At 38.9% G+C, this 16981-nt stretch overlaps 1 protein-coding gene across 1 annotated transcript in view; it reads right to left on the bottom strand.

The window, feature by feature from the left end:
- baz2bb (bromodomain adjacent to zinc finger domain, 2Bb) overlaps positions 1-16981 on the bottom strand; it is a 124437-nt gene that overhangs the window by 38955 nt on the left and 68501 nt on the right. The window contains exons 4-9 of the mRNA XM_082175783.1: positions 15140-15328; positions 12846-12995; positions 7693-7850; positions 7144-7368; positions 5660-6001; positions 1225-1654 (exon numbers count right to left, since the gene is read on the bottom strand). Of these exons, the coding sequence (XP_082031909.1) occupies positions 1225-1654; positions 5660-6001; positions 7144-7368; positions 7693-7850; positions 12846-12995; positions 15140-15328 (1494 nt within the window). The remainder of the gene's footprint in view (positions 1-1224; positions 1655-5659; positions 6002-7143; positions 7369-7692; positions 7851-12845; positions 12996-15139; positions 15329-16981) is intronic.

The following is a 16981-nucleotide window of genomic DNA, read 5'->3' as shown; positions in this document are numbered from 1 at the left end:
CCCTATTTTAAACGCAAGTATCAAACGCGAAACGCAAGTAACTTTGTGGGCGGATCTCAGGGGCTGTTGCTATTATACCGGCGGGATAAATGACTCTTGCGCCCGACGCAAATCTAAAATGGTCCGAAGTAGCTACATTACTCATAGGTGTGGTTTGGGCGTAACGTGAAATAAACCAATCAGAGCGTCATCTCACATTCCCTTTAAAAGCAGGCGCGCTTGTTCCATGGCGGATTGCTATTATAACGGCGGATTTGCCAGGAGCGGTTCACAGCCGAGGAGACCGACGTTCTCGTCAGGGCCGTAAAACACAGAGAAGTGACATTGTATGGGGACGGAGAAACCCACCCAAATTAGCTTCGGTTAAACAGGCGTATAATAATTTGGGTAAATGTGTAAGCTAGATTTATGCCTATTTTTTCATATCTTCATGGACACCACAATGATTTCCCTCGTGTGGTAATATTTTTCCTTGTAATTATGTATGGTTTGCAAAAATGTGAACAGCTGCGTCTGTGTAGATGAGAGAAGCAAAGTGTATGCCGTTGTGCACACGCTACATTGATTATGGCCAAGCATGCGCCCTTAAAATAGCATATGAATAACGCGCCACTGACTTTAGACTAGGTTTTTCCTGGTCTGTGGCAGAATTGTTTTCTGAAACTGCAAAATAGCACCGGGGAACGTTTGCGCCGGAACACGCCTCCTCTTTTCGCTGAGCCGTCCCCGGGAGCGCAAGTTCATTCCCTAATTTACCGACGTGCGTCTGTGGAGGGAAAAGTCCGCTGTGCGTCGGGTGCAAAATAGGAATGATACATGCGTCGGTGTATAAAGTCAATTGCGCTGGGTGCAAGATAGGGCCAAAAGTGTGTACCCATATTGTTAACAAAACAATGGCTAAACTGCATACAGATTATTATTTTTGCCACTAAGGAGGACATTTTGAGTTTGAACAGTTTGAACAGAAATGTCATAGTACAATTAACTTTTATCTCAAAAGATGATAATACTTTACAGATAGATCCTATTGGTTAATGCATTAACTAACATACCAATGAGCAATACTGTATATTATTTGTAATATGAATATTTGTTAACATTAGTTAATAAAAATACAACTGTTCATGTTAGCTCAGGTCCATTAAGAAAGGGATAATTCATTAAAAAGATACACAAAAATTCATGACACGACCTCAGATCTGAATGATTAATAATCACGCTGACCTGAGAGACTGTCGTTTGAAATGTCATTTTCATCCTCATCCTCCATTAATGAGTCATCTGAGTCTTTACTGTCGGGGAGGTTAGACTCCGCCCCCCTGAAGTTCTCCACCAATGACGGTCTCTCTCTCTTCGCCGTTTTACAGCCCTTCCCTCGGCCTGCTCTCAGAGAGAGACCGGGTGAGGTCTCTCTGGTGGTGAGGTTGATGGGGGTGTTGTATGTGGGGCTGGTGGCACCCAGCAGTGGTTTATCAGGAACACGTGCGCTCTGGCAGCGAGGTTTGGTAATCAGGGCCAGAGGAGCGTCCTGCTCCGCGCCGGGATGATGGTTCTCTTTAGGAAGAGATGGGAGGAACGGACTGTATGGTGATTCCTGTGCATCTCTCAACGGTGGAGGAAAGGCTTGATTGATCGACTTCTGAGGTAGTGATGGCTGATGGGAAAGAGAGCGGAAGTGAGATGCAATTACTTCATCTGTCATTCATTGAGACTTATTCACTCGCTGCCTTGATTTGCACAAGTATAGGAACATATATGCAAGTAATATATTCAAAACAATATTTAGAATATATTGTTTTTATTATATTATAGAAGATTGTTTCCGTAATAAACAGTCAAGCTGAGAATTGAATTATGCATATGATATACACTACAGATAAAGAATGGTTGGTAAGAATGTTTTTGAAAGAAGTCTCTTATTCTCACCAAAGCTGCATTTATTTGATCACAATACTGTAACGGCAATATAAAAAAATGCTGTAACAGAAAAAGCAACACCATCTGACTAAAAAGTATACAAGAGTTAGAACATTCAATAAATCAGAATCAGTTCTGGGATATGTGGAATAATCTGAGCACAACAAAACCACAAGACCTACTGTACCAATACAAGATGGAGAAATTTGACAACTTACATAAAGAAATCCCATCAGAACAACTCAATGACGACTATAATCTGATCAAACAAAATCTACAAACTTATGAAGAGACAGTTAAAAATAATCAAAATCCACTTGACTTCCCAATTACACATGAAGAATTGACAAACAAACTCAAAAGCCAAAAAGGTAAGTTAAATTTAAGTCAAATTACTCAAAATTACACTTAGTTCAGGCTGTTTTCCTGACATCTGGAGCCAAGGACTTATTACACCAATTCATAAGAGTGGAAATAAATTGGACCCTAATCATTTCAGAGGCATTTGTGTGAGTAGTAATCTGGGGGAGTTATTTAGCAGTATTTTAAACAATAGAATTGTAAGCTTGCTTAACGAACACAATGTCCTGAGTTCGAGTCAGATTGGCTTCGTTCCAAATCACAGAACTACAGACCACACCCTACACACCCTAATCAATAAACACGGAAAACTGACCAAAAAACGGAAAAATATTTGCATACTTTGTTGATTTCAAAAAAGCATTTGATTCTATTTGGCATAACAGATTATATTAAACTTTTACAAAGTGGTGTAAGGGAGTAAAGTTTATGACGTTATAAAAATCAATGTATTCGAACAACAAATGTGCAATATGAATTGGCAACAAACATACAGAATTCTTCACCCAGAAAAGAGTTATTGCTAATTATTTCGTCCGTTGAATGATTACAGTATTGGTTAAAAATGTTTGTTATACTTACTGAACTCAAAATGTTTATTTTGCATTACTGGAGATTAGCTCAAGTATTCAGTTCTTATGAATGGTACATTGTGTAATAACACATTCTCATGTGGTTTATAAAAATAAATAAAAACAGTGTGCTACTGTAATGTTAGTTTATGGGGTATAAGTTTAAAATATAACCCATTCATATACATTAAGGATGTATAAAGAATTGAAAGCATAAAAGGAAGAGCCAAAACAATTGTTTGGTTATGCAAAATATATGGTTTATTGATATAGTTGGAACAGTCTACAGGCCCTGGTCCAAAAACATCAAGCTCTTGCTGTATGCAGACAACCTGTGTGTGTGTGTGTGTGTGTGTGTGTGTGTGTGTGTGTGTGTGTGTGTGTGTGTGTGTGTGTGTGTGTGTGTGTGTGTGTGTGTGTGTGTGTGTGTGTGTCTTTCTTTCCTTCTTACTAATCTTTGATAGTGTAATTCAGCCCATTGCGCTGTATGGAAGTGAGTGTAGATCAGAGCTACACTAGATGGGACAGACATCCAACAGAAGCCTTACACACAGAATTCTGCAAAATTATTCTAAAACTACAAAGGAAAACACCCAATAATGCATATAGGGCAGAACTGGGCCGATTCCCATTGATTGTTAATATGCAAAAAAGATCCTTCAAATTCTGGATGCATCTAAAAATCAAGTCCCACAGAATCGCTACATTTTAAATCACTACAAACCCATGAACTGAACCCTGAAAAGAGTCTCCTCAGTCAGCTGGGTCTGAGACTCACTAACCGGACTAATTCTACTTACACTAACCAGTCTCAGACCAGCACTGTTCCTCACACAAACTATCAAACAGTCTAAAAATACATATCTGGATCAGGAAACTAAAACACAGAGTAAATTCAAATTCTATCGAACTCGGAAATTAAATTATGAATTGGAAGAATATCTCCAGAGTGTGAGAGACACAAAGCAGAGACGGATCCTAAGCAAGTACAGGCTGAGTGTGTGTGTGTGTGTGTGTGTGTGTGTGTGTGTGTGTGTGTGTGTGTGTGTGTGTGTGTGTGTGTGTGTGTGTGTGTGTGTGTGTGTGTGTGTGTGTGTGTGTGTGATCCTGAGCAAGTACAGGCTGAGTGAACACAGCCTAGCCATCGAGACCGACAGACACAGAAAGAGTTGGTTACCCCGAGAGCAAAGTGTGTGTGTGTGTGTGTGTGTGTGTGAGAGAGAGAGACTGGCAAACACAGAAAGAGTTGGTTACCCCGAGAGCAAAGGGTGTGTGTGTGTGTGTGTGTGTGTGTGTGTGTGTGTGTGTGTGTGTGTGTGTGTGTGTGTGTGTGTGTGTGTGTGTGTGTGTGTGTGTGTGTGTGTGTGTGTGAGAGTGTGAGAGACCGGCAGACACAGAAAGAGCTGGTTACCCCAAGAGCAAAGGGTGTGGTGTGTGTGTGTGTGTGTGTGTGTGTGTGTGTGTGTGTGTGTGTGTGTGTGTGTGTGTGTGTGTGAGTGTGAGAGACCGGCAGACACAGAAAGAGCTGGTTACCCCAAGAGCAAAGGGGGTGTGTGTGTGTGTGTGTGTGTGTGTGAGAGAGAGTGTGAGAGACCGGCAGACACAGAAAGAGCTGGTTACCCCAAGAGCAAAGGGTGTGGGGGTGTGTGTGTGTGTGTGTGTGTGTGTGTGTGTGTGTGTGTGTGTATGTGTGTGAGACCGGCAGACACAGAAAGAGCTGGTTACCCCAAGAGCAAAGGGGGTGTGTGTGTGTGTGTGTGTGTGTGTGTGTGTGTGTGTGTGTGTGTGTGTGTGTGTGTGTGTGTGTGTGTGTGTGTGTGTGTGTGTGTGTGTGTGTGTGTGTGTGTGTGTGTGTGTGTGTGTGTGTGTGTGTGTGTGTGTGTGTGTGTGTGTGTGTGTGTGTGTGAGAGAGAGACGCACTTCCTCCTTCACTGTCACAAATACAGTTCAATCAGAGACCTCTACTTAAACAAATTCACTAACTTAATACAGAACTTTACGGCCATGACTGAAATAGATCAGATAAAGATCATACTAGGAGAGGGACAGACAGCAGCACTGGCTGTGTGTGTGTGTCTGTGTCTGTGTGTCTGTGTGTGCCACAGCCTGAGAGACAGCAGGTCAATGTGTGTGTAATGTGTGTGTCTGACTTCAGTGTGTGGGTTCCCTACTGTCCACCACAGTGACCCTCAGTAATGTGTGTGTGTGTATATATGTTAAAACACTGTGGTATCAAATGTTCACACATATTTTAATTTGTGACACTGTTAATTTGTACATTTAAATTTAAGTTATGTTATAATATTTAATTATTTTGATGTCTTTATAATTATTCTATGTATTCCAAGCTTTGGCAATATTGTATTATGTACAGTCATGCCAATAAAACAATTTTTGAATTGAACTGAATTGAATATTGTGAAATATTTTTATGAGATTGTTTTCTATATTAATGTATGTTACAGTGTAATTTATTCCTGTGATTTAAAGCTGAATTTTCAGCATCATTACTCCAATCTTCAGTCACATGATCCTTCAGAAATCATCTATTATGCCGATTTACTGCTCAAATAACATTTCTGATTACTATCAATGTTGAATAGTTGTGCTGCTTAATGATTTTTTTTTTTTTGATGAATAGAAATGTCAAAATAACAGCATTTATTTGAAATATATATATATATATATTTTTATAAATGCCTTTATTGTCCCTTCTGATCAATTTAATGCATCTTTGCTGAAAAAAAAAGTTCAAAATCTTTCAATAATAAAAGAAAAAGAATCTTGTGTTTTGATAAAGTGAGCGTTACCTGTTTGAGTTTGCTGCTGTTGTTGATGGTCAGCAGGGTCTGGTCGAGGTAATTCCTGCACGTCTTCAGACTGGATTTCGAGGAGATTGGTGTGGGAGAAAAAGCCTGAGACCGAGGCTTCGGCGATGGGGTGTGGGAAGGAGGTTTTGGAGAGGATGAGTGCGAGACGGTTTTCGGGAAGGACAGAGGCAGGTCTTTATGGGACGGTGCGTCCCGGTCTCTGCGCCGCTGTGTGACTAACGCAAGAGGTTTTGCGTTCTCTGCTAGACCTCCAGTCTGGATGACACTGGTTTGTTTGCTGGGCTCCTCGGCGGGCCTGGAGGCCTGGATGTGTGATGGCGGCTGGAACGAGAGTGAAATAACTTATAAATAAGTTATTAACTTCATATTTTGCAAATTTAAAAAAATAATAATATTTCTTATTAAAGGTGCTCTAAGCGATGTCACGCGTTTTTTAGGCCGAAATTTTTTTTGTCACATACAGCAAACATCACCACACTATCCGCTAGCTGCTAGTCCCCTGAACACACTGTAAAAAAACGCGGTCTCTGGAGACGGCCCAGGCTCCACAAACGACAACAAAAACAAACTGGCCCAGTCTGGACCACGAAACATAACAAACAGTGTTCCAGCCAATCACCGACAAGAATGATTTGGGGTTGGGGGGGGGGGGGGGGGGGGGGGGGGGGCTGTTTTACTGGACAGGTGCGTAAATCCAGTTTGTTTTTTCTAAATGGTTCATGACTGTTTCAGGAAGCACGGAAGGGAGGGGGAGGGGACAGGAGGAGGAGGAGGGAGGGTCGAGCTACCCTCCATTTTGTTTGACAATATTTCGAACGTCAATAAGTAGTGACGTCACCCAACATCGCTTAGAGCACCTTTAATGTCAACTAAATCAAAGGCTATCTTCAGAATAGCATACTACCAGTTTTGTATGATATAAAAGGCTTAAATTGTATAAATGGTTTAAAACATGTGAACCTAAATACAAAGATGCCTTTTTTTTTTATTGATGAAAATGATGAATAAATAGATGAAATTTCTATGTATCTGTAATTTATTGGTAACACTTTACAATAAGCTCCCATTAGTTAACATTAACGAACAATGAGCAAAACAGTATGCAGTTAAAGTATTTATCTTAGTTCATGTTAGTTAATAAAAATACTGCTGTTCATTGTTAGTTCATGTTTTCTCAGATGCATTAAATATTATGAGCAACTTTTCATTTGAATAATGTATTAGTAAATGTTGAAATTAACAACTAAGATGAATACATGTTTTAGAAGTATTTTAGTTGTTAACTAATGTTAACAAATAGAACTTTATTGTAAAGTGTTACACATTATTTCAGTTTTAGTTTAATTAATTTCAACTTAACGTATTTTATTTCACTTATATCTACTTCAATTAATGATTTTTAATTTTTAACAGTTTAAGCTTTAGATAAAATTAACAACACAGTTTTTCACTGACACACATACCTTTCGGATACCTTTCGGATCTTTTCCGCACTTTTCCGAGTCCACACTATCATCACTCTGATCATCATCATCATCATCATCATCATCATCATCGTCGTCGTCGTCATCGTCATCCTCCAAGTCGTCTGAGTCAGAGCTGCTAAGAGCATCGCTTGAGCTGTCAGAGCTGGATGCTGATTGGCTGTCGCTGTTGATGGAGTCATCTGGCACTTTGCTATGAACCTTCTGTCAGGAAGAGCAATGTCAGTCGACAGCACCAGCCAAACACAAACAAGTCCTTTCTGTCACCCTTCCAGTTGACATGACAAACTAAAAATAGTCCCAAAAAAGGTGGATGATATCTTTTTGACAGAGAGTATCAACGGCAGTGAGTGGTTTCACAGCATAATGACACGATATGCTGCATATATCAGGACAATATTAACAGTTTATCTACTAACACAAGTCAACTTATGTACTGAATGAAACATTTGAGTTCCACTAGAAAATACAACATGACATGATGGTGTAAATGATGTAAATGATGATCAGATGTCATGTAATCATTACCTGGTCCTTTGTTTTGAGTCTAGTTTTCTCTTCTAGCTGGTTCAGTGCTGGTTTTGGGCTGGTTTTCAGGCTTTTGGGCTGAACTGGAGGTTTGAGGGCTGGAGAGGGTGTGGAGGCAAGGCTTGAGTTTGTTCTTCCATTGACGGAGCCATTCAGCCCTGATATCATGTATGAAACAAACAAATCTTCAGTTACAGTGCGACTGTACAGTTAACTAGATTAAGCTGAAAATGAATGGAAAAATATTTTTTTGGTTATATATACCAAATACCAAAGCTCATGTCATCTAACAACAGTGAATGAGAGATGCCTGTGAAATCAGTGAGGATTATTTTCATCACAAGGACAGTAGTATGGAAGCTTGTTTCCGCCACAGAGTGAAAAATAAAAAAGCTAATTGAGACTTTTTAATCTCACAATTCTGACTTTTTTTCTCACAATTGCGAGTTTACATCTAACAATTCTGACTTTTTATCTCAGAATTACATGATATAAAGTCGCAATTGCAGGTTATAAAGTCAGAATTGCGTGATATAAAGTCACAATTGTGTTATAAAGTCAGAATTATGAGATATAAACTCGCAATTGTGAGAAATATACTTGAAATTCTGACTTTTTTTCTCAGAATTGCATGTTTATATCTCGCAATTCTGACTTTATAATACACAATTGTGAGATATAAAGTCAGAATTGCATGATATAAAGTCGCAATTGTGTGTTATAAAGTCAGAATTGTGAGATATAAACTATTCTGAGGTAAAAAAATAAAAATAAAATAAAAGTCCGTCTTTTTTTTTCCTTAGAATTGGACTTTATATCTCACAATTCTGAGAAAAGATGTCAGAATTGCGAGATATAAAGTCGCAATTTTGCTAGGAAAAAAAAGTCAGAATTCTGACTTTATAAGACGCAATTGCGACTTTATTTCACGCAATTCTGATTTTATATATCTCGCAATTCTGACTTTATTTCCTCAGAATTGCGAGATATAAAATCAGAATTGCGTGAAATAAAGTCGCAATTGCGTCTTATAAAGTCAGAATTCTGACTTTTTTTTCCTAGCAAAATTGCGACTTTATATCTCGCAATATGACTTTAGATGTAAACTCGCAATTGTGAGATAAAAGGTTGCAATTATCTTTTAAAATGTTTTATTCTGTGGCGGAAACAAGCTTCCATACAGTAGGGGTGTAAAATAGATAGATATGATAGATAAATGTGTTTATTAACATGTCACAGTCACAGGGTATATGTTAAATACTGTAAAGCATCAGCAGACAGTTTCAGTCCTGAGGCTAGACAGAGATTCACAGTGAATACTTGAACGTAGACGCATGTCATATACTGCAGATGAGGATTAGTGTGGAGGAAAACAAATCTTGTTTACCACAGTTACACACTTATTAAAAAGGAAAAACATGCTTAAAAGGTGCTGTAAAAGTTGTATGCTTTTTGCACATCAAATAAAGCAAACAATCCAGAAATGAATTTATGTCCAGGAGACAATTAAATAGAAAGCAAAAAAACAAACAATTCAGCAACATGACAACAAGACACCTCAGAACATGTGCATGCCAGCAGACTTGACTTCATATATTTTATTATAAGTCAAATAAACAGTAAATTCATGTAAATATATAAGGGTTAATTCCTACGGATATTTAGAATTTCTGCTACTGTGAATTTTAGAAGAATAAAAGCAATTCTTCCTTCGTATTTGGAGAGAATTATCATTCATAAAGGGCAGGATATTTATATTAGGGGTGCACATAACTGCTAAAAAATAAACGATTATGCAGCAGAAAACGTGGAGGGAAGCGCTTGTGGAGTACCAACATTTTCGGGGACAGGGACACGTTTACTTACTGGAGTCGGATTATTCTCCATCTCTGGTTAGATAGCAATCATGATGATATGTGTGTTCATTAATTATTAGGGGTGTGACGGATCCGTGATCCGTATGGACCAGGCCCCACGGTTCGGCACGCATGTGATTCGAGGATTAACTACTAAGTTTAATCATCATAGAGGGAAAGTTGATCATTTGGACGTGTTTTGTCTTGCCAATTTAAACATTCAAACGATTTTAAACCACAACTTGCACGCTGTTATCTGTGCGCACAGCCTCAGACACACACACACACACACAGAGAGAGAGAGAGAGAGAGAGAGAGAGAGAGAGAGAGAGAGAGAGAGAGAGAGAGAGAGAGAGAGAGAGAGAGAGAGAGAGGCGCATTTCAGAAGCCCTTGAACACCGAATTGATTCCTCTTTCGCATTTACTTGCGCTTGAACGGACACACACACACACACACACACACACACACACACAAACACACACTCACAATTATGTCAAAATATCCGTCTCGGCAAGTATTATCTCAGTTATGTCACGAGTAGGGATGCACCGAAATTTCGGCTGCCGAAAATTATAGGCCGAAAATGCCATTTTCGTTTTTTGTCCGAAAGAGAAAAAAGGCAGAAAATATAAGCCGAAAATATGCCGTTGTTTTCTGTTTGCAACAGCCCTACTGTGCTGTAATGTGGTGTGTATAGCCGTGCTGGCCAACGCTGGTAAAACGACGATACTCTTGTTAACTGATCCTCTCTATCCTGCTATCTGCTCACATGCTCTGATAATAATAGCTTCGCAGGAATACTTTATTTTGATAATAGTTCAAAAAATAAATCTGTTAAATCTGATTCTGCTGCATAGAACTGAATGAAGAATAATATATTGATAATAATATATTTATATTTAATATGATTTTAATATAGGTCTATTTTCTGTCAAATTTTTGTGTTACTTTAGGGTGACCATATGTCCTGTTTAACCAGGACATATCTGGCCAGGATTTCGAGATCGCCCAAAATGCCCGGGATTCGGCTTTTGCTTTCTACAGTCACCATTCATTATGTTTACATTATTACGTTATTTGACACTGACACGTACGTGCCAGCTTTGCAGGTCATGCATTCTGATTCACACGGATCCCGATCGAGACGAAAACACAGGAATTTTCTTAGCAATGCTAGAACGCACATCAACCGATCACTTGTTTAGTGTTCATGTAAACACTACATTCAGATTAACCAATCGGAAGTAATTCAGTACTACTGAATCAAAAGGTGTACATGTAAACAAAATGAATGGCGACGAGAAAGCAAAAGCCGAATCGCGGATATTTTGGGCGATCTCGAAATCCCGGCCGGACATGACCTGGAATATGGTCACCCTAGTTACTTAAAATAAAAAAAGTGTAGTTATTTTATTTTATTACCTACATTTATTATATACATACTTGTCTTACATTCATTAAATTATTGAATTTAATTAAAGAGTTTAATATTAATACAATTATATAAAAAAACTAATTTAAAATAAGAAATGTATAATTATTTAGTCATTTTTCGGTTTTAGTTTTCGGCCAAGTATATCCAGAATTTGTGGTTTCGGCCCAGAATTTTCATTTGCATGGTGCATCCCTAGTCAAAAGTGAACAGTTGAAAAGAAACCGGATGTCTGTCAGTATATTTCGGTCCATGCATTCGGTCTTAAAGTGACAGCAGCCTAATATTCCTGTTGTTGTCTATGTCATTAATGTTAATAAAAATTTTAAATAAAATAAAATAAATCGGCACTGCTGCATCCCTATACACGGAGTACAAGGGATCGCGAATCCCAAAGTGAAAATAAAACACGAGCTCCCTGATGCGCGCAAAATAGGCTCCATACAATCGCCTGTCTTGCAATATTAAACCTATCTCTGGACTGTGTAGTTGTGGTCTCTGTTTGCACTTTGAATATTGAGAGAGTACTGTAACGTCTGAAGAACGACAGACAAGGGAGGGTCCGTTTGGCTCTGACAACTGTAGGCCCTACACAATCACACCAGCCTAAAATCACTCGCTCGCTCGTTTCTCTACACAACCTTTTTCCGAACTCACCGCCTTAACCCTATAACTGCCAGCGCAAAACAAAAAATAAATAACAACAATTATAAAGAGTCTGTGTGCTATAGTACTGTGATTATGGTTGCACTTGCACTTATTGTTTGCACTTAAGAAGACTAAGAGTAAACTGTTATTTATACTGTTCAATTTGTGGAAAGGAGTTAAATTATGAGGTCACACACAGCCTCGATCAGAAGTTCTGGAAGCCCATAATTCATATACAGTAGTAAGGTCTGAAGAGACTCATGGGAAATCATACAGGAGAAAAGCTAGTCGGTTGAGTTGTTCGCAAAACCTTCTACAGTGCTTGCATATTGTTGTCTTTCAATGCATTTGATAATTCATACTAAACAAAGCAGAAATGAAATGACATTCATTAGAAGATTATTAGTTAAAACGTTTCAAAATGGACCAGCAGACTATTTTCCAGTCATGAATTTTGTCATTGAGGATTGCTATAAAATATTGTGCAAAAATCTCGTTCTCGTGAACCCAGTCTCATGTCTCGTCTTGTGAGATAAGTGTCTCGTCACAGCCCTATCATCTACCATATTCGAGAGAAGGAAGATAGTGAGAAGAGCAGTCACGAGGAAAGTGATTACGACAGCTTGTAGGATAAGTGTGCATTTACTTGCGCTTGAACGGACACACACACACACACACACACACACACAATTATAGGATTGTAGGATAAGTGTTAGTACCAGCAGCATCTCCAGGTGCTCCCTTGAGAACCAGACCAAAAAAGTTATGTGCACTCCTGTTTATATTGCCTATATTATGGATCAGTCACCGTGATTTTGCCAAGCAAGACATGTTCCTGGATCAACATATTTTGTTGATCCTGGAATAACATTCCTGTCCCATTTAGTCCATACCCTATCCCTACCCCTAGACCTAACCCTACCCATAACTTTTCCCTAAAATCAGAGGGAAATGATAGGTGAATAACACTGACGTTGAAGCACCTCACCCTGGGTCTAAGCCTAAACTTGACAAAAACTGTAAACTTGTCCCTCAAATCTGATTGGTTGATTGGAAAGTCGTTCCCGGATCAACAAAGATGTTGATCCAGGAACATGTGGTACTTGGTGAAATCACGTTCACCATTATGGATCAGCCTTCATGATTGGAGCACAATGATGCCATCAAGGTATATATGATGGCAATTAATACAATTAATGAGGGGTAGTTAATACACCTTTGGCAGGAGTGCGTCGGGGAGCGTGAGACTGGAGGAGGGTTTGCTCATGGTTCAGCGACGATGTGCTGAATAATGCCGGCAGACCCAGAAGATGAGGAAAAAAGGCCGCTGCCCCTTGACCCTGAGCGTCTACAGAACGCCACCAATCTGAGGAGACACAGAGGAGCACATACAATTTAACATTTCATAGGATGTGTGTGAGACTCTCTCTCCTTAAACTGCATAAAGGCCTAAATAACCTTCAGATTTCTGTCGCCAGCATTCAAAGTTTCTCATTTTATTTGCATCGTGTTAAAGCCAAAAAGTGCTGTTTCTGTATATTGTTCTCATTCTCAATATCAATAACACGGCACATAAGCGCCTCACCTTTGCTTGAAGTGTCCATAAAACAGCTTTAATTTATCCTCACGTGTGCCATAACCAAAAACAAACTAGCTCATAAATCCTCAGTGAGCAAACAAATCTATACAAACAGCCGCTGACTTCATTCAGGAGTGATGCTAAATGATTTCAGAGATACAGAAAATCCATCTTGTGATTACAGGCCTCTGTTGTGTGTTTTAATTCAGTCTAAACATACTGAAGATGGTGAATCTAGAGCAGACATCACATGATATTTTCTCCAAAAGTGGTTACACGGTTCTTGTAAACATGCACTTTATTAAGACCAATAGTACAGCATGTCCAACACAACAATTAGCATCATATTAAATATAAGTAACAGCCTTAAAAGCATCACTTTAGATCTATTTTAAAGTTTCAGTGTTTAATAAAGAGATCGGTTTAATCCCCATCTCTTTTACAGCAACAATCCTGCTCATCTGCTCCTGCTAAGAAAGAAATATTGCGTGTCGTGAAGCGTTTAAAGTCTGTGAGGGGCTGAAAGCGCTTCAGGAGGTTAAAGCAAAGCTCTGACCCGAAGCATTCAGGCCTTCGTAAATGTCATGGCCTCAGTGTGGACCGGCTGGACTGATGGAAAGCACTATAAAGGTGATGTATGTTGCCCATGTGCTCACAAAAACATGCGAAGTTCACATATAACATTTGTAAAAAATTACAATGTGACATTATTTTTAAGCATTTTCCCCATTTTTTAAAGCAACATATTTACATATTAACATTTAAACGTAGAAATATTTATACTTCACGGTAGTATTTGTTGTGTCGCTCGTGACCACTTTATTAGGTAGACTTTGCTAGTTCCAGGTTGGACCCCCTTTTGCCTTCAGAACTGCATTAATTCTTTGGCATAGATTCAACAAGGCACTGGAAACATTCCTCAGAGATTTTGGTCCATATTGACATGATCGCATCACACAGTTGCTGCAGATTTGTCAGCTGAACATCCATGATGTGAATCTCCTGTTCCTCCACATCCCAGAGCTGCTCTACTGGACTGAGATCTGGTGACTGTGGAGGCCGTCTGAGTTTAGTGAACTCACTGTCATGTTCAAGGAACCAGTTTGAGATGATTTGCCCAAAACAAATTTCCCTTAAAGGGACACATAAAGTATTATGTTATGTTATTATGTTATGATTTGAGCTTTGTGACATGGTGTTATCCTACTGGAAGAAGCCATCAGAAGAACACTGTGATCATAAAGGGATGGACACGGTCAGCAACAATACTCGGATAGGCTGTGGTGTTTAAACGATGCTCAATTGGTACTAAGAGGCCCAAAGTGTGCCAAGAAAATACATAACACACCCCTAAACCAGCAGCAGCCGGAACCGCTGATACAAGGCAGGATGGATCCATGCTTTCATGTTGTTTACGCCAAATTCTGACCCGACCATCTGAATGTCGCAGCAGAAATCGACACTCGTCAGACCAGGAAACGTTTTTCCAGTCTTCTACTGTCCAGGTTTGGTGAGCCTGTGTGAATTGAAGCCTCAGTTTCCAGTTCTTCTGCTGCTGTAGTCGCTCTGCTTCAAGGTTTGATGTGTTGTTCGTTTAGAGATGCTCTTTTCTTGTTCTAACAAGTGCTTATTTGAGTTACTGTTGCCTTTGTCAGCTTTACCCAGTCTGCTCATTCTCCTCTGACCTCCGGCATCAACAAGGCATTTTGACCCACATATTTTCTCTTTTTCTGACCATTCTCTGTAAACCCTAGAGATGGTTATGAGTGAAAATCCCAGTAGATCAGCAGGTGAATCATTGTCTTTAAGGAAGAAGATCCCATTGGTGTTTGAATTGAGATCGTTATCGTGAACGATTAATCGTGAAGCTCTAACAGACACATACTAGCATCATTTCACCTGAAGCTAATGACATCTTTTGGCCAACATACCTGGCAAAGCGCCGAGCTGAGAGTGGGCAGCCAGAGCGGCCGACATTCCCAGAGTTCCCAGACCTCCGAATTCAGATCGGACAGGAGAAGAGGAGTGCAGACTGAAGGCTGGGTGATTGATCATGGGAAAGGCACCGGAAACTGAAGAAATTCCCAAGCCCTGATTGCCAACCATTCGGAACAAATGACCTGAAGAGAGAAATCATAAAATATCTCATGCATGTGTAACTGTCGGATACATAAAGCCTGTCAGAGAAAGACTATTCACAGATTTAAAAGAACATGATGTTATTTCAAAAAATATAACAGATAAAAAAAAAAAAGTTTATTGTTTTCTTCTAAAAAATAATAATAATAATAAGTACTAAAAACCTGTCAGATATATCATGTCACTGTTTCTCTGTAATGCACATTACATAAATTAAAAGCCCTTCATACATTTACTAAACCAATGAATTCCCTTTTTCTTCGTTGCTTTAGGTGGGCAGAAGGCTTTCATTTTTCCTGAAGTCATTTACGGCTAAACTCCTGAGGGATTCGCAGAGAATAGAGAGCGACCACAAAAGCTGGACACAGGAAAAATTCCCTTCAAGAGACACAGAAAAGGGCCTCGTCCCCCGAGCTGCTGTGATGGCCGCTTACATGCAAAAAAAAAAAGCACATCTTTGCTTTGAATCTCATTCTAATGAGCTGCATATTTAACGTCAGCTCCTTTGAGGCCCGGCCTGTCGATACAGGAAGAGGCGGTGAAAATAAATGGCTGGAAAAAAAACGTCTGAAAGGCTGATTCCCTCCCCACTGCCCCCCCTCATCTCCACTGCGAAAGGCAAAGACATCTGCAAACAGCCTTTAAATATTAATGCACTCCAAGCGGTGGAATAATCACAACTGACCCGCAAAGAGGCAAGTAAAAAAAAAAAAATTGGTAACACTTTATTTTACAGTGTCCTTGTTACGTTACATGTACTTACCATAGTTATAACAGTAAATTATGCATAATTACATGCACTAACCCTCAACCAAATCCTATTCCTACCCTAACCCTATAGTAAGTACATGTAGTTGCTTAATATTACTCAGTACTTAAATATATAATTACACTGAAACAATTACACCTTCAAATAAAGTGTAACCACAATTTTTTTTTCTTTCTTTTTTTTAAGTGTAGGGTTAACCCCAAGTATGTGTAATGTATTTGCTTTACCACTATCATCTTTCACAAAATTCACAGGAATAATTAAGCCAAAATTAAAAATGTTGTCATAATTGACTCACCGGGTCACATGTTGTTCAAGTCCTGTATTTTTTTTTTCATATCCTCAGATTCAATATAGTACACAATTTTAAAGGTTATAAATATGATCAGCTCAAGTGTAGCATTTGTTGTTTTATTGGGCTCATGAGATTTTTCTGTCAATTTATATAACCTTATATATATCATCAATTATGCCAGGAAGACTCAATTATTCAATATGCAAATGTGGTTGGCAACTTTTGTCAATGGAGATTTTTACATTTTTCTCATAATTTTTTTTCCAGTACTGGCAAAATCTGAACAGAGTGATTTTGTCAAGCAGTTCAGGATGAATTTTTCTTTGTGATTGAGTGAAATTGATCATTATCAATATATCAGCTCTAATACACACACACAGAACTCATTACTTTGGTCAAAACAGGTTATCCTTTGAGTATGATTGTTTTTGTGTGTAAAAAAAAATAAAAATACATAATTCATTAGTGAGGAAGAAACCTCTAGTAATTACATGGTGGAAAAATGCAAGATTCTCTCTTGGCATTTCTTATGAGAGAGAACAAAGAGTAGACGTAAAAAAGAAAAGAAAA

This window comes from Leuciscus leuciscus, assembly GCF_965113295.1.
Source record: "Leuciscus leuciscus genome assembly, chromosome: 7".
NCBI lineage: Eukaryota > Metazoa > Chordata > Actinopteri > Cypriniformes > Leuciscidae > Leuciscus > Leuciscus leuciscus.
Note: the sequence above shows the minus strand (reverse complement) of the source record. Positions and strands in the feature narration are given on the sequence as shown.